Genomic DNA, 25922 nt, shown 5'->3' with positions numbered 1-25922 from the left:
AATGCAAATCCTACTCCAGCGATGGAATATTTCAGACCAATTCTTGCAGTACCATGTGGATTTGTTTTCTCGTTGTGATTTTGCATTAATGTCTTGTTTTTTTGGCAGCCTTTTTCTCTTCACAGTCTTGTACAATTTATTGTTTTGGGTGTTGCCTGAGTTTATGTGCCTCTGACGCTGTTGCAAACAATATTTTAATTGTACCTGTACCTCACTGTACTTGTCCATATGCCATAATGGGATTTGAACTTACAGCTTTGGATCAATGGTATAAACGCATGGCTGCTACTTCAGTAATTTAATCATACTACTGTATCATATTTATTGCCCACAGCTAGCTGTCTAGGTAATGAGGCACCTTCTTGAATGGTTTTGAAGCTACAGCTTCTTGAAGATATTCCCACGGTGCTGTTAATTAGGGGGCTGTTGAATTTTGATCTTGCAATAATAGAGCAACAGCAATATATCTCCAAAGCAGGATGGTGTCTGACCTGGAAGGGTCTGCTGACTTACATGCCTAAGGTATCCTTTGATAGTTCAGTAATGAGGCCATGTGCAGGCCAGACTGAAATGCAAGGTGAGGAATTACACTTGATGCCTTTGATAATCTCCATATGCACGATTTTCAGGAATGGAAAGGCTAACTAACTTTTTCATTTCTGCAATATTTCGCTAAGGCGGTTTGCACCTTCCCAAATACGACCCAAGGCAAATAAACCACCTGATTATAAAACAAAAATCAAGGTTGAGTTCCTGCACAAATAAGCAAATGACAACCAAACTGGAATCTTTAAACTACTAGTTCTGCAAGATCAACAAGGCCACGTACAAAAACAACTTCTTTAATGCACAGTCAAAATACATTACATTTGAGTGTATTTATGCAGTCTGACACCAAACCATCTTTGGAGGCATTAGAATAGGTAAACAATAAATTGGGCAGAGAAGATTTGAAGTGATTCTTAGAGAAGGGGGAGAAAGATTTTAGGCTGATGTCAACCTAGCAGGGATGCACACAACGTCAGACTAGAGGACCAACAGAAGGTGGAAAAATGCATGGAGCTTGAGGAAGTTCAGATATGAAAGGTGATAAACTGAAACAAAATTATATTTACATAGCTCTTTACCATGCCTCAAGATGTCAAAAGCATTTTTCAACAATTAAGTCCTTTTTGAAGTGTCGCCAATGACCACTCACAAAAGAGAAGTAGCATTTGGGATTGCTAGAGAACCCAGAGCTTGCATATTGGGGAAATATAAGAAGCCCAAAACAAGAGAAGAGAAGCATGCCACCTCCCAAATTACACATTTGTCCCACCAAAGGCAAGGTCTATGATGCCCACTTTGACCTCATTAATCACCTCAAAGCTCACAAATGTGGAAGTAAATATTACTCGATCTCAAGAGATTGCCCTGGAAATGAATGACACTAGTCTAGAGCCTACACCCAGGATTGCATCAGCAAAATCATCAGGATGTGATGATTCTTTAAATAGAGGGAACCAGGATCAATGCAATTCACTGACATGAGAATGAAGGGTGAGAAGTTGTGATGAGAGTACACATTTGGACAGTGGAGCTAGGACGAGCCTACATACACATACACACACATTACAATATCAACACAACTCAATTACAATGAGGTCAGAAATGAAATTTATTAAATAGTTATCTCAATTTCAACACAACATATTAGATTTGTCCCCAAAGGATTTAAGTATTGAATTCCACACAAAAGCACTTGCTTTAGTATTGGAAGAATATGCCACTGTAATATAAGCTAATCCTTGAATGGCAACACTTGGTATCCCCAAAAATGAAGATTCCTCCATTGACTCCATTTAGTATTGGCATCACAACCTATATATATGCTGTATTGGAAGGGCAGGTGGACAAGAAGCCCTTATAATTCTCTGTTGTTGGCTGCACGGTGGAGCACACATTTCTCCACCATACATTTGCCGAGTAGTAACCACACCAAGTTAGGCCAGATGTTTAATTCATACTTCCTGCTGTCATATCTTCAAATTCTCACAACGCCTCAATGCAACCACTGAGCATAATAAAACCATGGTAATTCTAGCTATGAATAAATCTCTAGCAGAAGATGCAAGATCCTAGAAGAACCGTGCAATTTGTACACTTCGGTCCACAAAGGCCAGCACAGCTGAAGACAGGATATTATCCCTCATCTGCACTGATGCCTATTAAAACCCAATAAATCACAGTAACTTCTTGTGGAGGATCTCCCAAACCATTTTCATCCTGAAGTAGGGAATGTCATGCTGGAAATGACAAAAATAAACAAAGTACATAAATGAACAATTTGAAACTATATTCAACAATGAATATGCTTTAGTGCATTTACTTGCAGATTAAAAAAATATACATATATGGAAATCACATTCAATTCACGACACATTAAGGCATGCCGGTGGCACAGCTGTGGAGTTGCTGCCTTACAGCAAAATGCAGCGCCAGAGACCCGGGTTCGATCCCGACTACGGGTGCCATCTGTATGGAGTTTGTAGGTTCTCCCCGTGATCTGTGTGGGTTTTCCCCGAGATCTTCGGTTTCCTCCAACACTCCTAAGACTTACAGGTTTGTAGGTTAATTGGCTTGATAAAAATGTAAAATAATCCAAGTTGGCGGATATACAGAGTACTGCCCTGCCGACTACAAAATTCAGAATGTATGTTAATTCATAATCTCAATGCTCTTCCCAGTGAAGGATATCAATAGTAAAAGCAGAGTTACCCAGCAAATACCAGATATTGGTCAATCAAGAGTTGGTCAATTGTTCCCTCTGTGCTATTCCAGCCACCTACCCCCACTGGCATCTTAAAAGCTGTCACAGTCCAGTAACTGGTGTTCTAGGGGGAGCTGCTAGGAACATTTAGGGGGGAGCAGTCAATGGAGAGTGCTGATTAACCAAGCATTTACTGTCCTCAGCTACACTACACTCCAACGTTATACATCAATTAATTCAAACCGACTAATAGTACCTTTGCATTATTATATGGTGACAGCCTGTACCTAATGCTACAAAATTGCAGTACTATTTCTGGACAGAGCTGCACCCAACATATATGGCAAGACAAATTTTCTGCTGGAACAATGCAAGAATAAATGTAAAATAATCAGACTGAGGATTTCTCATAATTTGAGCATAAAGAAATACAACACTCGTACGTTAAATGAGTTGGAGGCAGTCCAGAAAAGTGGCGCAGTGGTAGAGTTGCTGCCTTACAGTGGTTCAAACCTGTCTATAGGAGCTGTCTTTACGAAGTTTGTATACTCTGTGACCGCGTGGGTTTTCTGCAATTGGTCCGATTTTCTCCACATTCTGGTTTGGTCATGCAGGTTTATAGGTTAATTTGCTTCTTTAAATTGTCCCTAGTGTTTAGGATGTGAAATTGGAATAACATAGAACTAGGGTACAGGTGAACATTGGTCGGCGAGGACTAGGGTAGATCATCCATGTGTACATTGAATGAAGGAGTGGGATAATCGTGGCCTACTCCTAGTCCTATTTTCCTGTGTTCTAGTGTTCTATTAATTGTGTGACTGCTATGGCACCGAAACAATTTGATTGCAATAAGAGTCACCAATGGCACATGGCTCAATGAACATAACAATTGAATTTCGCAAAGTCCATTGATTAGCATCCAAGATATTATAAAATTGCTTTTCTTCTTCAAAATAACTACAAATTGCTGGAATAACTCTGCAAGTCAGACAGCATCTTTGGAGAACATAGAAAGACTACGTTTAGGGTCGGGACATGTTCTCCAGAGATAATGCCTGACCCATTGAGTTACTCCAGCACTTTGTGTTTTTTGCTCAAGGTCCCAGCATCTGCTGTTTCCTTGTGTCTACACCTCTGACTTTTCTACTAAACTGCTGACAAGATACCTAATGATATGAAAAAAAAACATTTGGGAAGACACATTTTTGTAAATACTGTACAAATAAAACTTGGGTCTGTAATTTATGTTTAGTTTAATACAATATTAAGATGTTTGTAATTGGGATCATCATTGTTTGGTCACAACACGTATTTAAATTACATTGTAATATCATAAATAAAGTTATTATTAAGAAAACAATCTATATAAAATCAAGAGCGCAGAAAATGCTGGAAATACATGTAGAACAGTATCTTACAAAGAGATGGATCAACATTTATCATAAATGTTAACACAAAACATTTAACAGCATACCTATTGTGCATTTTCAGCTTTTCATTCAGATGAAGTAAATACAGTTTACATTTGAGCTTCATAAATACATTATGGTTAATATTATTATTTGATATTCCCTTTTACATTTTACAATGATCAAACATTTCCAGTTGAAGAACATTATGGGTTAGATACACAGTAAACCTCCCTCTACACTGCCTTGTTCAAAGCACCCCAGTCATCTGTATTACATTTGACAATAATTTACTTTAATAATGCAATTTATCCCATCGTACAAGATCATGCATTTTTGCACTCCAGTAATTTTAAAGGAAGATATTAAGGGATACAGGAAGTGAGTGGAATTTAGTAATCGTACTGATTAAATAGCAGAACAAACTGAAAAAGCTGAATGGCTAATTCTTGCTTCTAATGTTTAAGTTTCCAATTTGTACCCGTCACATTTTTTCCTATCTCTTACGAGTGTGCGTAAAACAATAGGTTGTTTCCTGTTGCCTTGCTCATACTAAGAATCTAGGTTGATGTTTTATCCCAGCTAATCCCCAAATATTTCTGTTAGTTGGGCACCTTTTTCAATGGCTGTAGGGTGAGGATCATGTTGAAAAAATGCCCTTAACCAAGTGACCATTAATCTTTGAAATGACAAGAGTGATAGGGTGCTAAATGTAGATTTTTCAGTCACATTCAAATGTGACAAGCAACATTATAGAAAGTGAAAGTGTAAGGATATGAGGAAAAACAAATAAATAGGACTCAAAATGCTAGTGGAACGCAGGTCAGGCAACAGAAATAAGAAACTGCAGACACTAGTTTATAAAATGAAGTTCTAAAGCATCTCTGGAGAACATGGATAGGTGACGTTTTAGGTTGGGACCATTCTTCAGACATTGTGGTGGTGCGGGTCGGGGGGGGAAGGGAAGCTGGAAGAGAGGTGGTGGCAGGACAAAGTCAGGAAAATGATAAGTGTATACAGGTGATGGGGGTTTTTGATTGGCATCATTTTGTGTATTTTTGTACACCGACATCTGCAGTTCCTTGTGTATCCAAAGAAATAGGACTACTGGTAGGAAGAGCCTAATGTGGTGAATAGATTTTTCTGTGCTGTCAGTGTACATTGTGGGTTCAAATCTGTTACAGCCTATTTTTTTTCAACTAAAACTAAAGTTTTTTTTGCTTGCTGGTTTCTTATTTTCAAAGAAAATAGTTTGGTACATTGGGATAACTGGGATCCTGTTATTCTAATTCAATGAGACCACAGCAGAGCTGGTGAGAGAAATAGAAGAGTCATCTCCCTTATGCAATGGAGATTAAGTTATCAGCATTGTTGTAAATGGAGGGGGACCTACCATGCCTTGTTATTTCGGACTTGAATACTAATTCCTAATTGGGAAGTACTCTGACATCAGATCCTAGATAAACATAACATTTGATGTTTAAAAAATATAATTCTTACCTGGGTAAAAGTAATTTTCTCATCTCTTGCAATGTAATCAGCATATTTACACACAAATACCCCACAGTCACTTCCATTCAGCTGCTGTGGAACTTCCTGTTAGTACAGAAGGAAATCAAGATTGAACAGCATCTGCTAAAAGTGCTCAGAAAGAACGTTTCAAATTTTCTGGCAAGACTAGTCTTATTTTGGATTTTAAAAAACTCAGCTTTTACATTACCTCTTCAATGCTTTTTGTATGGGATAAATTAGGAATGGGATAAACAGGAATAATTAACAGAAATTGCAGCAATTGCCTCCAACTTCATAACCTTCTGAGATGTCTAGGCTGCTCCAATTCTGGTTTCTTGATCACCTCAAAGTTAGGGACAGCACAGTAACATAATGCTGCTGCCTCAAAGTTCAGTATGAGACAGAATTCAAGCCTGACCTCAGTATGCAGTTTGGACGTTCTTCAAATCACATAGGATGGTAGGAGAATGTGGAGCGGTGCAGCAAGTTAATGGGGATTCAAGGGGAAATTTTGAATTAGTGTGGATTGGTGCTTGATGTTCAGCACAGTCACAGTGGGACAAAGGACCAGTTTCCGTGCTGTATGATATCATGAGTTTATGTAGTCATTCCTAAAACTTCCAGTCTCTCTGGAATTCTCTATCTAAACATCTTTATCTTTGTTTCTCCTTTTAAAATGATCGATGAAACCTTTTGACCATCGTCTTAACAACTCTCACGTGGTTGTATCAAATTTACCTTGGTGACAGTTCAATGGGATCCTAAACTCCAAATCATACTGCAACAACTGATGAGATCAGCTCACACCACAGACAAAATATCAGGAATTGGTATGAAACATGACTGGAGGTTCATTTTTATTTTTTCTAAGTGACTAAATCTTCTGCCAGTGTAGAACAAAATACATAACAGTAAAGGCTGCTGGTATTTACATGAGATCTCATGCTGCGGAGGACCCACTTGGAGGAATCCAACTGATGGCCTTTCTTATTTCTGCTTTCTTCCTGCAAGTATCGTCTAAAATTAAATATGAAAAAGAGGTTATTTAGTGATACATACCACTGCACTGCCAGAATTGGGATACAAAAACATAATCGCCCTCGATATTAATACCTATTAATACTAATAGTGATGATGCCAAATCGATTGAGCATCCACAGGTCAAGCAGCAGCCTTTGAATTTATTCCTATTTCAAGAGTATAATATACATGCGAAGATGCAGTTCTTTTCCTTTGTAAGAAACAATTCCTCACCCTATTATTCCTACCAATCATCCCTCCTTTCTCAATTCAGTCTATTTGAGTTTAATGTATCAATAGTATGGTGCAGGAAATAATCAGATTTAATATCCAATCTGTGCAATCACATCTAATCACACCAAATCTGTTTACAAAGATCGAATTAGGGACTGGTGAATACTTGGCCTTTAGAACTGAATGTTCAAAAGTATAAGGTTGTGCAGTTCAGAGAAATGAACCAAAAGGTAGATTATCATCTAAATGGGCAAAGAGTGCAAATGAGTGAAGGGCAGAGGAATTTAAGTGATTTTGTGTATGAATCACAAAAGGTTTGCAGACAGATACAGCAAGTTGACTGATGAAAACAGAACACCAGGAAAATGGGGATACTTACAGCAATGTCCAGCATACATCATCATTCCACTGACCCATGGAATCAAAGTGAAGGATCAATTTTTTTCTTAAATCTGCAACCTGTTCAATAAATATTACTGTTTTAACATTTGAATGGATTGCACATTATCAACTCAATGCTACAGTTTTCTTTCACAAAGTTCAGAAACACATCCAGCCTCAAATATATGCCCAATTATTTTGACTTCAGATGAAGGTGTGGAATTGTAGTGTAACTTATTTTCTCGGGCAAATACAGAATTACATCGTACCATTCCTAATAGATTGAAAAATGATCTGAACAAAACTGTGCACAAATACAAATTCACTCGTTTCCTGACACAATGCAGTCACAAAGACAATACCCATATGCAATACAAAAGGAACAGATAATTCATTCAGTGAGATATGTTGTTCACTACAGTTGTAGATTCAGTCTACAGATTTAAGATACCTCAACATACTGCTGCACTCAGAGGCAAATATCAAATTATCACAAGAAAATAATTTGCATGATCCAAGTGGCATATCTCAATGGAAGTTTAAGCTATTGAAACTCAAGTTAAAGGGAAATGTCATTGTTTTTCCCCTTCCCACCATCCAAGGGCCCAAACAGTCCTTCCAGGTGAAGCTACAATTCACATGCTCTTCTTGTAATCTAGTATGGAGCACAGTGCTCACAATATGTTTCTATGTTTCTAATGTGGTTGTCGTCACATTAGAGAAACCAAATAACACTGGGGTGATCTTTTCGTGGAACACCTCAAATCACTGCAATAGTGACCCTGAGCTTCATGTTGCCTGCCACTCTAATTTTCCATTCCCATCCCACTATGGCCAGTCTGTGGACTTCTGCAATATATAAAGATGCTCAGGAGAAGCTTGAGATACAATATATTTTGTCTCGGCACGTTATAGCTTTTTGGAAGTAATGTTGAATTGCATTTACAAAGTTTAAAAACATTAATTTGTTTGTTCTACTATGATCATCCATCTGTAATATTCGCTCAATTTTTATTTCTCTGCAAGCTTGGCCTTATCTGCTGATTATTTCCCCGATACTTTTACATTTCACAGCTTTTATGTTGATCATAATCATATTCATACTTTATTAGGCAAGTATGTTTTGCAACATATGGAATTTGATTTGCCATAGTCATACCAATAAAAAGCAAGACACACAGAATACATTTTAGCATAAACATCCACAACAGTGACTACTCCACATTCCTCACTGTGATGGAAGGCGAAAAAAAGTTCAGTCCCTTCCCTTTGTTCTCCCGTGGTCGGGGGCCTCAAGCCTTCCGTTAGCGGGACAATCTTGGCTCCCGTAGATGGCGGACGAGCCCACCGCGTCGGGGCGATCAAGCTCCCGCATCAGGGGGGATCTCAGCTCCCCTGCACCGGGCGATCGAACTCCAGGTCGGGGCTAGTCGAAACTTCCCGACATGAGCCTCTACCCAAGACTGCGAGCTCCTCGATGTTGAAATACGCAAGCCGCAGTTGGATCGTCGATCCCAGGCAAGGGATCGCAGGCTCAGATGGTAAGTCCATGACCCCGCGGTGGGGCTGAAAGTCAGTCTCGAGCAAGGCCTCCATGATGTTAGGCCGCAGAGCGACCAGAGATACGGTCCGGAAAACAATTGCATCTCCGGCAAGGTAAGAGATTGAAAAAAAGTTTCCCCCGACCCCCTCCCCCACATAAAACAAACCAGAGAACATTAACACAAACTTTTAAAAACACACTAAAAATAACAAAAAAGACGAAAAGACAGACCGATGACAAGGCTGCCATCGCTGACGGTGACGTTCAGGTCCTCTTCCCTCTCACTCTCTTGCTGCCGTCAGGTGGCCTCATCAACAGTATTCCCCCAGTAAATCTGGCTTCCTTTTATCAGAGATTTTCTCTTGTCCTATCCATCCCTCCCACTTCCAACATCCTATACCTACCTTCTCTGCCACTTCAAACAAACTTGTTTTTCACTCATTCTCCAAGATTATTTGTCCTGGAAAATCAACTGTGTTTCTTACCATAGATGCTTTCTGGCCTGCTGAGTGTTTCCAATTTCCAGCACTTTTGTTTTCATTTTCAATTTTTTTTGATTTTCTGAATAACAGTGAGTGCCAATGAACTAAAAATATTAGTACAAATGCGTGGTTGACAATTTTGTTGATGAGCTGCTATTTGTTGTTCCTTTAAAAAATGAAATCTACATTGACTGTGTAACACTCAGCAAGGGGCAATGAAAAATATTCACACAAAGATTATTAAATAGACACAACCTGAAGTGGTGACAACATCCCCAGCAATAATTACCAATGGTTAATTATCCATTACCAATTATCTATATAAATAATTTGGAGGAGAGCGTACATGGCATGAATAGCAAGTTTGCAGATGACACTAAAGTGGGTGGTATTGTAGATAGTGAAGAAGGAGGTCAAAAATTGCAGCAGGATCTTGATCAGTTGGGCAGATGAGCGGTTGATGAAATTTAATACAGAGAAATATGAGGTGTTGCATTTTAGAGAATAGACAATAGGTGAAGGAGTAGGCCATTTGGCCCCTCGAGCCAGCACCGCAATTCACTGTGATCATGTCTGATCATCCCAAATCTAGTTCCCTGTTCCTGCCTTCTCCCCATATCCCTTGACTCTGCTATCTTTAAGAGCTCTATCTAACTCTCTCTTGAAAGCATCCAGAGAATTGGCCTCCACTGCCGACTGAGGCAGAGAATTCCACAGATTCACAACTCTCCGGGTGAAAGCTTTTCCTCATCTCGGTTCTAAATGGCCGACCCCTTATTCTTAAACTGTGGCACCTGGTTCTGGACTCCCCCAACATTGGGAACATGTTTTCTGCCTCTAGCGTGTCCAATCCCTTAATAATCTTATACGTTTCAATAAGATCCCCTCTCATTCTTCTAAATTCCAGTGTATACAAGCCCAGTCGCTCCATTCTATCAACATGACAGTCCCGCCATCCCGGGATTTAACTTTGTGAACCTACGCTGCGCTCCCTCAATATCAAGAATGTCCTTCCTCAAATTTGGAGACCAAAACTGTACTCCAGGTGTTGTCTCACTAGGGCTCTGTACAACTGCAGAAGGACCTCTTTGCTCTATACTCAACCCCTCTTGTTATGAAGGCCAACAGGCTAATAGCTTTCTTCACACCCTGCTGAACCTGCATGCTTTCCTTCAGTGACTGATGAACAGGACCTCCCAGTACTTCCCCTTTTCCCAACTTGAGACCATTCAGATAATAATCTGCCTTCCTGTTTTTGCCACCAAAGTGGATAACCTCACATTTACCCACATTAAACTGCATCTGCCATGCATCTGCCCACTCACACAACGTTTGTCACCCTGCATCCTCCTCACAGTTAACACTGCCACCCAGCTTTGTGTCATCTGAAAATTTGCTAATGTTACTTTTAATCCCTTCATCTAAATCATTAATGTATATTGAAAATAGCTGCGGTCTCAGCACCGCGCCTGGCAGCACCCCACTAGTAACTGCCTGCCATTCTGAAAGGGACCTGTTAATCCCTACTCTTTGTTTCCTGTCAGCCAACCAATTTTCTAGCCATGTCAGTACCCTACCCCCAATATCATGTACTCTAATTTTGCCCACTAATCTATGTAGGACCTTATCAAAGGCTTTCTGAAAGTCTAGGTACACTACATCCACTGGCTCTCCCTTGTCCAATTTCCTAGTTACATCCTCAAAAAATTCCAGAAGATTAGTCAAGCATTATCCATGCTGACTCAGACTGATCCTGTTACCACCAATGTCAGACTAACTGGTCTATAATTCCGTTTCCTCTCTCCCGCCTTTCTTAAAAAGTGGGATAACATAAGCTACCCTCCGATCCTCAGGAACTGATCTTGAATGTATAGAACACTGAAAAATGATCACCAATGCGTCTACGATTTCTAGAGCCATTCCCTTAAGTACCCTGGGATGCAGACCATCAGGCCCTGGGAATTTATCAGCCTTCAGTCCCATCAGTCTACCCAACACCATTTCCTGCCCAATGTGAATTTTCTTCAGTTCCTCCATCACACTAGGTCCTCTGGCCACTAGTGCCTCTGGGAGATTGTTTGTGTCTTCCCTAGTGAAGACGGATCCAAAGTTCCTGTTCAACTCATCTGCCATTTCCTTTTTCCCCCACAATAAATTCACCTGTTTCTGTCTTCAAGGATCCAACTTTGGTCTTAACTATTTTTTTCCTCTTCACATATCTAAATAAGCTTTTACTATCCTCCTTTATATTCTTGGCTAGCTTACCTTCGGACCTCATCTTTTCTCTCCGTATTGCCTTTTTAGTTATCTTCTGTTGCTCTTTAAAAATTTCCCAATCCTCTGGCTTCCTGCTCATCTTTCTTCCTCTTTGGAATGACCTAATCCTGCACCTTCTGTATTATTCCCAGAAATACCTGCCATTGTTGTTCTACTGTCATACCTGCTAAGGTATCTTTCCAGTCAACTTTGGCCAGCTCCTCCCTCATGGCTCCATAGCCCCCTTTGTTCAACTGCAATACCGACACTTCCGATTTTCCCTACTCCCTCTCAAATTGTATGAAAACTTATCATATTATGGTCACTATCTCCTAATGACTCCTTTACCTCGAGTTCCCTTTATCAAATCTGGTTTATTACACAACTCTAAATCAAGAATTGCCCTCTCCCTGGTCGGCTCCAGTACGTTGCTCTAAGAATCCATCTCGGAGGCATTCTACAAACTCCCTTTCTTGGGGTCCAGAACCAACCTGATTTTCCCAGTCTACCTGCATATTGAAATCTCCCATAACCACAGTGGCAATATCTTTGTTACAAGCCAATTTTAACTCCTGCTGCAACTTGCACCCTATATCCAGGCTATTGTTTGGGGGCCTGTGGATAATTCCCATTAGGATCTTTTTACCCTTACAATTCCTCAGTTCACAGGACATATTTGTGATGGAGAAAATTACATATTCTTTAAGAGTGAAAGAAGACGAGTTTAATAGTAAAACGGGAAAAATGGATTAGGTATAGAAATAAAGACATCAACACTGTATAATTTTATTGACAATAATGTAAGTTATTGGAAAATGTTTTAATAAGAAAATAGTTCTGTATACTGCATCATTAATTGTAAACGGAATCCCCCGCTGCACTGTTGTACGTTTCACTACATTGTTGTATGTTTCATTGTTATATTTGTGTTTTATTTGTAGTATGCATAAAAGCAATAAAGACTAAAGTGAAAAAAAAAAAATTCCTCAGTTCTATCCATACTGGCTCTACATCTCCTGATTGTATGTAACCTCTCGCAAGGGACTGAATTTCATTCCTCACCTACAGAGCTACCCCTCCCCCTCTGCCCACCTGTCTGTCTATTCGATAGGAGGTATACCCTTGAATATTCAGTTCCCATCCCTGGCCCTCTTGCAGCCATGTCTCTGTAATTCCCACAACATCATACTTGCCAATTTCTAACTGAGCCTCAAGTTCATCTACTTTATTTCTTATACTTCGTGCATTCATATATAATACTTTTATTCGTTCACCTTTCACATCGATTCCTATTTCACTTGGCCATACTCTCCTACCCCTTACTGAGCTTTCTGCCCTGTTAATTCTGGTGCCTTTCTTAACTTTCCTTATTGTCTCTCTCCCTTTAACTCCATCCTTATATTTCCAGTTTTCCCCCTCCCCCCACTATCCCTTGGAGTGTAGGAGGATGATGGGTGATCTTATAGAGGTGTACAAAATAATTAGAGGAATAGATTGGATAGATGAATAATCCTTTGCCCATGGTAGGGGAATCAAAAACCAGAGGACATGTGTGTGTGTGAAGGGGAGGGGGGGGGAGATTTAATAGGAAAATTAAATCTGCTCTACACAAATCTCCTTTAAATTTCTTGTCTCTCACCTTAATCATGTCCCTCTTGTTCTGGACTTCCAAGCTCTGGGACTACCCATACCCTCTATACCCCTCAAAATGTAATAGACCTCTCTAAGGGCACCCCTCAACCTCCTAATGTTCCACAGACCCTGAAGCAAATGAGCTTGCACTGAAATGTCAACAAGTGAGAGGCTGGACAAGCATACTAAAGGAAATATATACTTACTGTCAAACACCAATGGACTCCTAAATGTACCGGGACCAGTATAAGATCCTTTTCAAATAAATCCACTCCTTTGGTCCATTGCTTTACAGTCTGGTAACCTCCAGTGTGCAGTTTCAGATAGAAGAAAGTATTAAATGCGTAAACTCCAGGAAAATAAGCTTCTTTACTTCGTTCCATAATTAAGCACATGTAGAAGTTAATTACCTGCAAAATATCAGCAGAAAATGGTTCAAAGGCTCATCTGTAAACCATTCACAAATAGAGATGCCAGGTATACATTTGTTTCTCTGTATTATTTACCTTATCCGAATATAAGAATGTCAGGAAATAATAGCACAAGTGGGGTACTTGCTTAATTATGCCTACCCTGCCATTCAATATGATCATGAGCAATCATCCCCAAGCTTCATCTTCCCTTCTGCGCGAGTTCCACATCGCCTTCAGTTCCCTGGTCTTTCCAAAATTATCTGTCTGCATTTTAAATATTTCCAATACTCTGGCCCCCACAATCTCTGGGGTAGATAATTACAGAGATTTACCATTCTCTGCTAGTAAAAATGGCTTTGATTTGTCTTTTTTTGCATTTCTTTCATTTATGTGTTCTATGTACCTTTTCATATCTCTCGTTTCCCTCTCCCCTAGTCTGAAGAAGTGTTTCCACCAAGTAGTCACCTATTCCTATTCTACAGATATGTTGCTTGACTCGCTGGGTTATTCCAGCTTTTTGTGTCTATCCTAGATTCTCCATGGTTACCCTCTTGTTTTTAATGTACATGTAAAAAGACTAGGGATTTTCTTTAATCCAACTCGCCAAAGCCATTTTGTAGCCCCTTTAGGCGCCTTGTAATTGCCTTCTTGAGTTCTTTCCTCCTTGCTTTATATTACTCAAAGGCACGGTCTAATTTCTTCTTTAACCGCGTGAGCATTTCTTTATCTTTTTGACCAAATTTACAACTTGTTTGTTCATCCCTTACTTTGCCATCCTTATGCCTTCTCCTTGCTGGAACATGCCGGTCCTGAACTTTGACCAACTGGCCTTTAAACAACTCCATGTGGACTTACCCAACAACAACTGCTCCCAATTTCCCCTCCTACCTATAACGTTGCAACTTGCCTTACTCTAATTCAGTATCTTCCCACAAGATCCAGATTTATCCCCATTTAAAACAATCTTAAAACTAATAAAGTTGTGATCACTATCCCCAAAATGCTTTTCCATTGAAACACCAATTATCTGCCAGGTTCAATGCCCAAAACATGGTCCAGTATGCTCTTTTTTTGCAATATCAAAAATAAACGTGGCTATTAAAAAGACAAATAAGAGAAATAATTTTGTTTTTGAGTCTGAAATGTCCCAGCCTCTAACCCCATTTCCCCTATTAAGATCATAGTTATACAACACAGTAACAGGCCTTTCAATTCACCTTAGTGGCTAGTCCCGCTTGTCTACATTTGCCCGATAGCCCTCTAAACTCTTCCCATCAATATATCTGTCTAAAAGCATTTCAAAAGTTGTAATTGTACTCCTTCTATAGCTTACTTGGATTTTCAGAAGACCTCTGATGAAGTGCCACAAATGAGGCTGCTCAACAAGATGAGAGCTCACGGCATTAGAGGTAAGATACTAGCATGGATAGAAGATTGGCTGAATGGCAGAAGGCAAAGAGTGAGAATAATGGGGGGGCTTTTTCTGGTTGGCTGCCAGTGACAGGTGACGTTTCGCAGGGGTCGATGTTGGGTTAACTACTTTTCACATTGTATATAACTGATCTGGATGATGGAATTGATGGCTTTGTGGCCAGGTTTGAGGATGATGCAAAGCTAGGTGCATGGGCAGGGAGTGCGAGCAAAGCAGGGACTCTGCATAAGAACTTGAGACAGGTTGGGAGAGTGGGCAAAGAAGTGGCAGATAGAATACAGCATGGCAAAGTGTATGGTCATGCACTTTGGTCCTAGAAAGAACAGCATAGACTATTTTCTAAATGGAAAGTGAATTCAGAAATTAGAGGGACCGGGTGCAGGATTCCCAAAAGGTTAATTTGCAGGTTGAATCAGAAGTAGGAAAGCATACATTTCAAGAGGCACTCATTTCAAGACTAGAATATAAAAAGCAAGTAATGCTGAGGCTTTATAGGGTACTGGTCAGACCGCGTTTGGAGTGTTGTGAGCAGTTTTGGGACCCATATCTGAGAAAGGATATGGTGGCGTTGAAGAGGATTCAGAGGAGGTTTACAATAATGATCCCGGGATGATTGGTTAACGTATGATAAGCATTTGACGGCTCTGGCCTGCACTCACTGGAATTTAGAAAGATTAGCGTGGAGCTCATTGAACCTTACCGAATAATGAAAGGTGTGGATAGAGTGAAAGTGGAGAGGATGTTTCCACTAGTGGGAGAGTAGAGGACCAGAGGGCACAGCCCGGGAAAAAAGGAGAAAAGGAATTTCTTTAGCCAGGGGATAGTGAATCTGTGGAATTCATTTCCAGTGGAGGCCAAGGCTTTGGGTATTTTTAGTGCAGAGATTGATAGGTTCTTGATTAGTATAGGTGTCAATGGTTATGGGGGGGGGGGGGGGAGAATGGGGTTACAAGGGAAAGATAGATTAACCATGATTGAACAGCAGAGTAGGCTCGATGGGCCAAACGGGCTACTTCTGCTCCTATGTCTTATGAACTTATTCCTGTGACAGTTCATTCCAGATATGGACTACTGTCTGAGTGAAAATCTTGCATCTGATGTATTTCTTAAATCTCTCCCTTCAAGCATATGCCCTCTAATTTTAGAATCCTCTCTCCTGGAAAAAAAATAATGTGAGCGTTCACTTTAACCATATCCCTCATAATCTTGCACACAATATGGTCGCCCTCTCGCCCTCCTACACTTCTAAGAAAATATTCCCAACCTATCTAACCTTTCCTTATAACTCATGCCCGCAAACCCATGTAACGTCTTAGTGAATTTCTTTTGCATCCTTTCCAACATAATGACATCCTTCCTATAGGTGGGTGATCGGAAGAGCACACAATACTCTTGTGGTCGCACCAACAACTTGTACAGCTACATCGGGACGTTCTATCTTTTGCATTCAATACCCTTCCCAATGAAGGCAAGCTGACAAAAGGCCTTATTCACCACTCTACCCACCTGAATTACCATTTTCAGGAAACCACGCACCAGTACTCCCACATTTCTCTGTTCTGCAACACTCTCCAGGGCTCTAGAATTTACTGTGGATTTCGAGGAAACCTGCATTCCAAGCAATATCTCACACCCCACTGGGAAATGGGGGAAAATAACACAGGCTGAGGTGCCAGAGGTTAGAAAGCTAGTGAGAAAATATATTAAAAACAATACAACCATGAGTGAAAGGGCCTTGTACCTCATCATTGAGCCAGCTGTAATTACAGAGAGTGCTGATATCTTTCCGTGTTATCTTGAGTTTAAAGCCAGTGCTGACCACTTCATCAAGTTCTCCATAGTCAAGGGCCTTTCTCACCTCCTCCACCATTGTCTGCAATGGAAGATCAAATATTTCCACGAGTGCAATGAAAACCAAAATTGACAGCGATAGTACTGAGAGCCGGCAGGTCCCTTAGCAGCTGTCTGGAGGATAAATCATGCAGCACAGTAACTCATTCCAACTGGACCCAAACCAATAACTTCAGTTTGTATAACTTACCTTGTGGTCTCCGGATTCTCATTTACATATCTAGGATCACATGCAGCTGCATTTTTCCCAAAAGAAAACGATTACATTTTCTAAAAAATGGAAACTTTCATAGGCAAATATAAGCTAATCGACTGCCACATTTAATAATGATGCTTAACAAGAACCCTATTTAAATGCGTGAAATTAAGTGAAGGTTATATCTCAAAACTTGCAAGTAGATAGCTTAACTGTCCACTGTAAGTTGCCCATAGTTTGATAATCAAAGCCCCTAGATTTGATGGTATCCCTTTCAAATGGATTAGGTAGCATCAGTTTAACATAAATGCTGATTGTTGGTGTGGACTTGAAGGGCCAAAGGGATAATTTCCTTGCTATATTTCACTATAACATTTAATTATGACTTTTAAAAGACATTTGGACAGATATATGGATTTGAAGAGGTCTGGGCCAAATGCTAATGGCACTTGCCCAATATACCAACATTAACAAGATGGACCAAAAGGCCTATTTTCACACTGTATAGCTCTCTGACTATAATATAATAAACAGCACCATGACTACACCCAAATCAGGCACTAAAATGAGACCTGCAATGCCACCACATTGTTGATATGTTGATCACTGGAAAGAGCATTTGATCCTAAAAGGTACATTCCAATGCTGCCTTGGATGTGAGAGAATAGGCAAAGGAGGGAGCACAGAAATCTGTGTGTGGTCACCCGTCTTTAAGCTCAATACTGAAGGGTTCAGGATAATCATGAGGGCGGAAATGACAGATGCAGCTCTTACATGACTGTAAAGAAAAGCTGCAAACAATGAAGGACCGACCAGCAGTGGTGCATTTTCATTATCCCAAACACAGAAAGTATAGATTGGTTGATGTTCTGTACAAAAACACCAGTCATAGCATAGACCCTATAATTGACATCTCATTGTTATCTCAATACAATGTGCTTCAATGAGTGTTATCGGTTGCATGTATAAACTCGTTTATGCCAGCCCTGGATGAAATGTGTGGTGCGTGACATAACGTCGTTATGTATGAACTAACAGCAAGAAAACATCAAATATGTTAAACTGCGCCAGTTTCTCAAGCGGTAGATCAGTAGAGGACCTTGTTTTATGCATGTTTAGTGCAAGGCTATCTTTTCTACAAATCAATGGATAAGATTAACGTCTTGAAGAGCTTAATTGCCTTCCATCACAGTGAGGAATGTGGAATCCATTGTGATGGATGTTTATGTTAACTTTTATGTGGTTGTGTGGTTTGTTGCTTTTCACCTGGTATGGCTGTATGGTAACTCAAATTTCACTGTACCTTAACTAGCACATGTGATAATAAACTAACCTTGACCGTGAAACCTTGAGATTGGTCTAGAACTGCATTCATATGCAAGTGTCATGACAGAAATTGGTTCTGGTGTTGAAGTGACATTGTCTGAACAATTTCATGTTTGTCCTGTAGATTACTTTGCTCAGTGGAGACTACTGACGATTGCGTATAATATTTCAGGAAGGATGATTGAGATGAGGGCTGAAAAGATGACACAATCTTGCTCAATTAGCATCCGAGACCAATTAGATAGAATCACAATTTGCATATAATTAAGAGCATATGGAGAATTTCAACACATTTTTGAGCACAGACAAATTTGAGGAAGGTCTCTGTTGATGGATTCAAGAAGTTGTGAGATCAAAAAGGACAAAGTATTCTAGTTGGTTTAACTCCTTGCATTATCCTTGGAGTTGTCATGTGGTGAAGATCATGTAGAGCCGGGGACATCTTTGAGGTGCCCGAGCTGATGGTTAGAGGAGGAAGTGTTTTTTTTTTTGTTTGTTTTTTTTTAATTTTATTTTTATCAGAAGTACGGTAAATTACAATACTACACAACACATATATCTAGAGCAGGAAGTGTTGTTGCTAATTTGTACCGATTGTGGTCTGTTGATGAAGAAGTCAAGGATCCAATTGCAAAGTGATGTGCAGCGACCCAATTCCTTGAGTATGGTAACAAGTGTGGATGAGATTATGGTGTTGAACGCTGAGCTGTAGTTAATGAACAACAGCCTGACATGTGTTTTTATTGTCCAAATGGTCCAGTGCACAGTGAAGAGCCAGCAAGATCACTTCCCTGTGGATTTATTGTGGTGGTAGGCAAACTGTAGTGGGTCCAGGTTCTTGCTAAGGCAGAAGTTGATAAGTGCTATAATCTGGTTGGAAAACACTCGGATAATCTTGGCGGGTATACACTCCCCACACATTTTATGAAATCAGCATCAATCGTGGCGTATTTGTTCAGGCCCATTGCCGAGTCCTTCAACATTGCCCAGTCTACCGACTCCAATCCTGTGGCTCACCTCACCAGCTCTGTGCAGTCCTCACATTGGGGCTGTGTTCTTCAATCGCTGCCTATATGCAGGGGGAAGGAGCACAGTCAGTTAATCAGATTTCCCAAAGTGAGGGATGGAGTGACAGGCATCATTAATGGTGGAATCGGAGTGGTCATTGGTGTATTATCCTCTGGTGCTGCTGGACACGTGCTGGTGGTGGTTTGGAAGTGACTTCTTCAAACTGGCCTTGTTGAAGTCCTCAGCTGTGGTAGGAAAGCGTTAGAGTACTCCTTCTGGTGTTTGTTGGACATGGCGTAGAGCTCCTCCAGTACTACATGAACATCTGCCTGGGGTGGGATGAGGCCGCGGTCAAGATGGTGGAGCTGTGAATCCTCTCGGGAGGTAGAAGGGACAGCACTTCACTGCCAGGTGTTCCAGGTGCGGAGTGCAGGAGTTGGACAGGACTGCTATGTCTGAGCACCACAAGACGCCTCTGTCTTTCCCTTTCGTGTGTCTGTTTGGTCCATGCAATGAGTGGCAAAACCTTTGGGCTGGAGAGTAGATTCTGGGGAGCTGGGGATGAGCCATGTCTCTGCGAAACATAACATTTCCTCACTTCTATTTGAGGGAAGAGACAAGGATTGAAGATTTATTGCTTCAAATCTGAGGATCCTGATGAGACTAAATCTTGTGTACAGGTCTGGTCTTCCTACTGAAGAAAGATTTCCTGGTATGGCAGGTTTGTCATACAAGGAGAGAAAGATTAGGCAGACTGGGCCCTTATTTGCTTAAGCTTAGAAGAGTGAGAGGTGATCTGATTGTAGCATAGAAAATTCTTACAAGGTGTGACAGGAAAAATAGTTCTCCTGAAGTCTGGAAGCAGTGGTCACAGTCGCAAAACCGATAGTGGTCCATTCAGGACAGAGGCAAGAAGAAATTTCTTCACCCAGTGAGTTGTAAATCTTTGGAATTTTTGCCCTTAGTGCTGCAAAGAAAAATTATTAAGTGACAATCTATGGTTTTGTAGATCTCAGGTTTTTTGTTGGTCACACTCAGGTTTTTCAACCAACCTGATCTCCCGGTGGCTCAACACTTCAATTCCCCCTCCCATTCCGAATCTGACCTTTCTGTCCTGGGCCTCCTCCATGGCCAAAGTGAGGACCACCGTAAACTGGAGGAGCAGCACCTCATATTTCGCTTGGGCAGTTTACACCCCAGTGGTATGAACATTGACTTAGAGAAATTTCAGGTAGTCCCTGCTTTCTCCTCCCCTTCTCGGCTCTCCCTCAGCCCACTGGCTCCACCTCTTCCTTTCTTCTTCTCCCCCCCCCCACCACCCCCCCACCCTCACAGAAGAAGGATTTTGACTCGAAATGTTGCCTATTTCCTTCGTTCCATAGATGCTGCCTCACCCGCTGAGTTTCTCCAGCTTTTTTGTCTACCTTAAATTCTTGTTTGTATGGGTATCAGAGGTTATGGGGATATGGCAGGAGAATAGGGTTAGGAGGGAGGGATAGATCAGCCATGATTGAATGGCAGAATAGAATTGATGGGCCAAATGGCCTAATTCTACTCCTATCACCTATGATCTTATTGTCATTATTTTAGTCTATTAATTTTGTACAGTCTTCCCCCTCAAAGCCTTAATGAATGTGCAAAGCAGTAGGTAATGTAATTTATTGTTACTTTCCATTCCCGATTTCACAACTATCTTTGACACTTGAACTAGCAGAGTGGCAGTTCAGGTTGCACTTCAGAGCCCCAAGATGAAACCTGTATAAACGTACCTCAGTAAATTGTGGCAGATTGCCTCCCTGGTCTTTTTTTAAGACGCTTAGATTTTCCTTCAGGGTTTGAGGGGTTGTCAGATCAACAGCTGCTGTGGCATCTCCCTCATCCAGGTACAATCGAACTGCCACTTCCTGCGATAGGTCTTGATCTATATGCTGTTTCTGGAAGAAAGGAAAAAAGGATGCAAATAATACAGATGAAGATTTCTATATTTAAGACTATATTTAAGAGGGAGTTAGATGTGGCCCTTGTGGCTAAGGGGATCAGGGGGTATGGAGAGAAGTCAGGTACGGGATACTGAGTTGGATGATCAGCCATGATCATATTGAATGGCGGTGCAGGCTCGAAGGGCCGAATGGCCTACTCCTGCACCTAATTTCTATGTTTCTATGTTTCTAAGATCCTTGGGTTTCATCACGTAGCAAGCAGCAGCTTCTTGGTACAGCAAAAACGAACAAAATGCAGATGCTGGAAATCTGAAACAGAATGTGCAGAAAACACTGAGCCACATTAGACTGCACCTGTGGAAAGAGATATAGTTTTAAAGTCCAAAAAAGGATCTTCCACCAGAAATATCAATTCCGTTTCCCTTTCCACAGATGCTGCGTGACCTGTCGAGAGTTTCCTGCATTTTCTCGTTTTATTTCAGCTTTGTACATTTTAGTACAGTGGCCTCAGTATCCTAACTTAAGGATGACAAAAGTTTGTAGATGACACAAAGAATGGTAGAGGTAATGATAATATGGAAGGTAGTGTTAGGATGTGTAGAGTCATCTCTATGTTGGTGAAATGGGCGGGGAAATGAAGCTTGATCCTTGGAAATGGGAGGTGATGCATTTTGGGACTAATGAGGCTAGGACGTATATAGCGAGTCTCAGGGGGTATCGAGGATCAGTGGGAGCTTAGAGTAAAAGTCCATAGATCCATGAAGATGGTAATACGGGCAGATAATGTGGATGCAAGTCAAATGCCCTCCTTCATTGATCTGGATGTCCAATACAGGAGTAGGGATGGGTTGGGAATGTGGGAGGAAACCAGAGCACCCAGGGAAAGGCCCGCCATTCGCACGTGGGGAGAATTTCCAAACTCCGTACACACAGTACCTGTAGTCATGATCAAACGCAGGTATCTGGCGCTATAACACAGCAATGCTATAGCTGCGCAGGTGTGCCACCCCACTGGAACGCACTGTCAGAGGTGCTTGCGGAAGTAGATGATAGCGGCATTTAAGAGACTTTGAGATGGGCACATAAATGCGCAGGGAATGGATATGATATAGTATAATTTGTCATCATATTTGGCACAAACATCCTGGGCTGAAGGGGCGATATTGTTCTATGATTTATATTCTATCAATGATCTGCACAGTGTCATTTTGTTGGAGCCATCATGTCCCTTTCATCTAACTAATGGTCAGTCAAATAGCGTTGATTAACATTTCTTTGAAAACAGCTTGCATCAGGTCATGAAGTGATGTAATAATTTAGCCAAAGTCTTCATCAAAATCATTCAAATTAAGTCTTCATGTTTAATTTCATGATTTCCAAACTAAATCATGAAATTAAACATGAAGACTTAATTTGAATGATTTTGATGAAGACTTTGGCTAAATTATTGAATTCAAAGCACTCTCTCAGATGAATTACTTGTCAAATGCACCTACATATTATTTTCTAAGAATAATCACTTAACATTTACCCAAATACATAAATACATGCCGTTTTTAAATACAGGCTTTTAATTCATCTGTTTTAGTACCTCATTGAATTACTAATCAGATTTGACAGAAATCTCAAAATATCACAAAAATAACACTTCCCAACACTTCCCATTACTGGTTTATTACTGTCACATGTACCGAGATACAGTAGTAAAACGAGGATCTTGTTTTGCATGCTATCTAGGCTGATCATATCATACGAGTGTAATGTGCCACACACAAATACAACAGGTAGTGCAAATAAAAGTTTGCAGAATATACAGTATCAGCTACAGAAAAGTGCAGATGAAAAGGGGGGTGGGGTGGAAGATTGGTCTGTGTTCACAACTCTGATGTCTCTTGTGTCTTGGGCAGGTAGGTTGCCATACAAAACTGTGCTGCATCCTAATAGAATGCTTTCTGGAGAAACTGGTAAGTCACTGAGAACATGCCAATTGCCTCAGTCCTTTGAGGAAGTAGAGGCTTTGGTGGACTTTCTTGGCCATATCATTGAAGTGGTTGGACCAGGACAAATTGTTGGTGATGTTTATACTTCGAAGCTCTCAACCATCTTCACTTCAGCATCACTGTCACAGATTGTCACAGATGATCAGCTCCTTTGATTTGCTGACATTGAGGGAGAGGTTGTCATCTTGGCAACAAGCTACTAAGTTGTCTATCTCCTTTCTGCCTTCCATCTCATCATTGTTCGAGATACAGCCTACAATGATGGTGGCATCTTCAAACTTGCAAATAGCCATACCGTTGTGAATGAATGGAGATGCAGCCTTGAAGGATTTTTTGTCTCCTATTCTTGCTGATTGCAGTCTATGGGTCAGGAAGTCAAAGATCCAGTTGCAGAACAGGTTGAAGGCAGTGTTATCGTCTACAAAGAGGAATATGATGTAGGTGGCTGTGTTAATCACATGTTGCAGTGATGAATGCAGGCCCAGATAGATGGCATCTGCTGTGTACCTATCGTGGCAGTATGTGAATTGTAATAGAGCTAGATTATTTGGGAATGTGATTATTCCATGTGAATAAGTTAGCATACAGGGCTAGTCTCATTTGCCTGTATTTTTCCCCAAGAGCCCTCTAAACCCTTCCTGTCTACGTCTAGGAATGCGCCTGTTAGCTGGTCCACAGTTTGTAAGGAGACATCTGGGACTCAAATGTCAAGTGGCCTTCCGAAGGTTCACTCTCAGGATGGCTGATCTGTCATCTGCAACAGGGTACGTGGCTACAGATGCCCCAGAGGACGCTGGAGTAGGTGATGTTATTTCACTGATCTTCTGTTCAAAAGAGGTAGAATATATTGAGCTTGTCGGGTAGGGATGCATTATCCCGCTGAGGCAGCGGGACTTGGAGCTGAGGCAGCGGGACTCGGAGCTGAGGCACCGGGACTCGGAGCTGAGGCACCGGGACTCGGAGCTGAGGCAGCCGTGGACTGACTCGGAGCTGAGGCAGCGGTGGCCTGACTCGCTGAGGCAGTGGGACTCGGAGCTGAGGCAGCGGGACTCGGAGCTGAGGCAGCGGGACTCGGAGCTGAGGCATCGGGACTCGGAGCTGAGGCAGTGGTGGCCCGACTCGCTGAGGCTGCGGTGGCCCGACTCGCTGAGGCGGCGTTCCAGCTTTCGGCAGCAGCCCAACTCGGAGCTGAGGCTGTGGCGGGTCGACTCGGAGCGGGGACGGCGTTCCGGCTTTCGGCAGCGGCGACATCACCACGGAGGTCCACTGGACTGGAGGGCGGCATCTTCGGCCTGGATCGCCTCAGCGCAGAGGGAGAACAAGGAGGGAAGAGACAGAGACTAAGACTTTTGCCTCCATCACAGTGAGGAGGTGCTTGGTGAATTCACTGTGGTGGATGTTAATTTGTGTTTATTGTATGTTTTGTTATTTATTATTATTGTATATTGCAGGCAACGAAATTTTGTTCAGACCGAAAGGTCTGAATGACAATAAAGGAATCAAATTCAAATCAAATACTGACCAACTTTGTTTTGTAACCTGGTATAGTTAGGCAGAAGAACATGCAAGGCAGATCTAGCTTTGATCTTGTGTAAAACAAACACAACACAGTAGAAACAGAGCAAAATAAGCAATACAGATGTAAACATTCTCACACAAACATGTATTAAAAAAATTGAAAGACGATTCTTCAAGTGCACTGTAGTTCTGCATCTATAAAACATCTACAACCCAACCCATACCTCTATAAGTGCTTTAATTGTCAGAGCAGTCTTTCCTCCAGTGTTCTCCAAGATTTCTGAATGTTGATCAATGTGGATCTGCCTGCTGGATCAACAGAATTATCTGGTAGTTCTGATTTTAACATCACAGAACATAACAGTGCAACACAGGATCATCCTGTTGGGTGGCACGGTGGCGTAGTGGTAGAGCTGCTGCCCTACAGCACCAGAGACCCGGGTTCAATCCCGACTACAGGTGCTGCCTGTACAGAGTTTGTACGTTCTCCTCATAACCTGCGTGTGTTTTCTCCGAGATCTTTGGTTTCCCCCATACTCCAAAGACGTCCGTAGGTTAATTATCTTGGTATAAAATGTAAAATTGGCCCTAGTGTGTGTAGGGTAGTGTTAATATGCAGGGATCGCTCGTTGGTGCAGACTCTGTGGACCGAATGGCCCGTTTCCCTGCTGTATCTCTAAACTAAACGGAACAGCCCCATTGGCCCACAATGTCTGTGCCAAATCAACCCCTGGGATTTATCCACCTTAATAATCTTCAAGATCTCCTCCTTCTTAATTTCAATCTGCCCTTGCATATTTGTGTTCTCCAGAATGATCACACTATCTTCCATGTCCTTCTCCTTGGTTAAAACAAATACAAAGTACTCATTTAGTACTTCACAACATATCATGGATGTACTTCATCATGGATGATCAGCCATGATCATATTGGTGGTGCAGGCTCGAAAGGCCGAATGGCCTCCTCCTGCACCTATTTTCTATGTTTCTATATCCCGCCACCATGCACAAATTCTCTTGT

At 41.3% G+C, this 25922-nt stretch overlaps 1 protein-coding gene across 1 annotated transcript in view; it reads right to left on the bottom strand.

Annotated features, from left to right (window-relative positions):
* Positions 1-826: 826 nt before the first annotated feature.
* Positions 827-25922, bottom strand: part of LOC129698864 (sentrin-specific protease 2-like) — a 48794-nt gene continuing 23698 nt past the window's right edge. The window contains exons 10-17 of the mRNA XM_055638196.1: positions 25127-25211; positions 21214-21378; positions 16805-16936; positions 13425-13628; positions 7304-7383; positions 6603-6687; positions 5659-5754; positions 827-2285 (exon numbers count right to left, since the gene is read on the bottom strand). Of these exons, the coding sequence (XP_055494171.1) occupies positions 2223-2285; positions 5659-5754; positions 6603-6687; positions 7304-7383; positions 13425-13628; positions 16805-16936; positions 21214-21378; positions 25127-25211 (910 nt within the window). The 3' untranslated portion in view covers positions 827-2222. The remainder of the gene's footprint in view (positions 2286-5658; positions 5755-6602; positions 6688-7303; positions 7384-13424; positions 13629-16804; positions 16937-21213; positions 21379-25126; positions 25212-25922) is intronic.

This window comes from Leucoraja erinacea, chromosome 7 (genome assembly GCF_028641065.1).
Source record: "Leucoraja erinacea ecotype New England chromosome 7, Leri_hhj_1, whole genome shotgun sequence".
In the NCBI taxonomy this organism is placed as follows: domain Eukaryota; kingdom Metazoa; phylum Chordata; class Chondrichthyes; order Rajiformes; family Rajidae; genus Leucoraja; species Leucoraja erinaceus.
The sequence above is the reverse complement of the archived record's forward strand: the minus strand, read 5'-3'. Positions and strand labels throughout refer to the sequence as shown.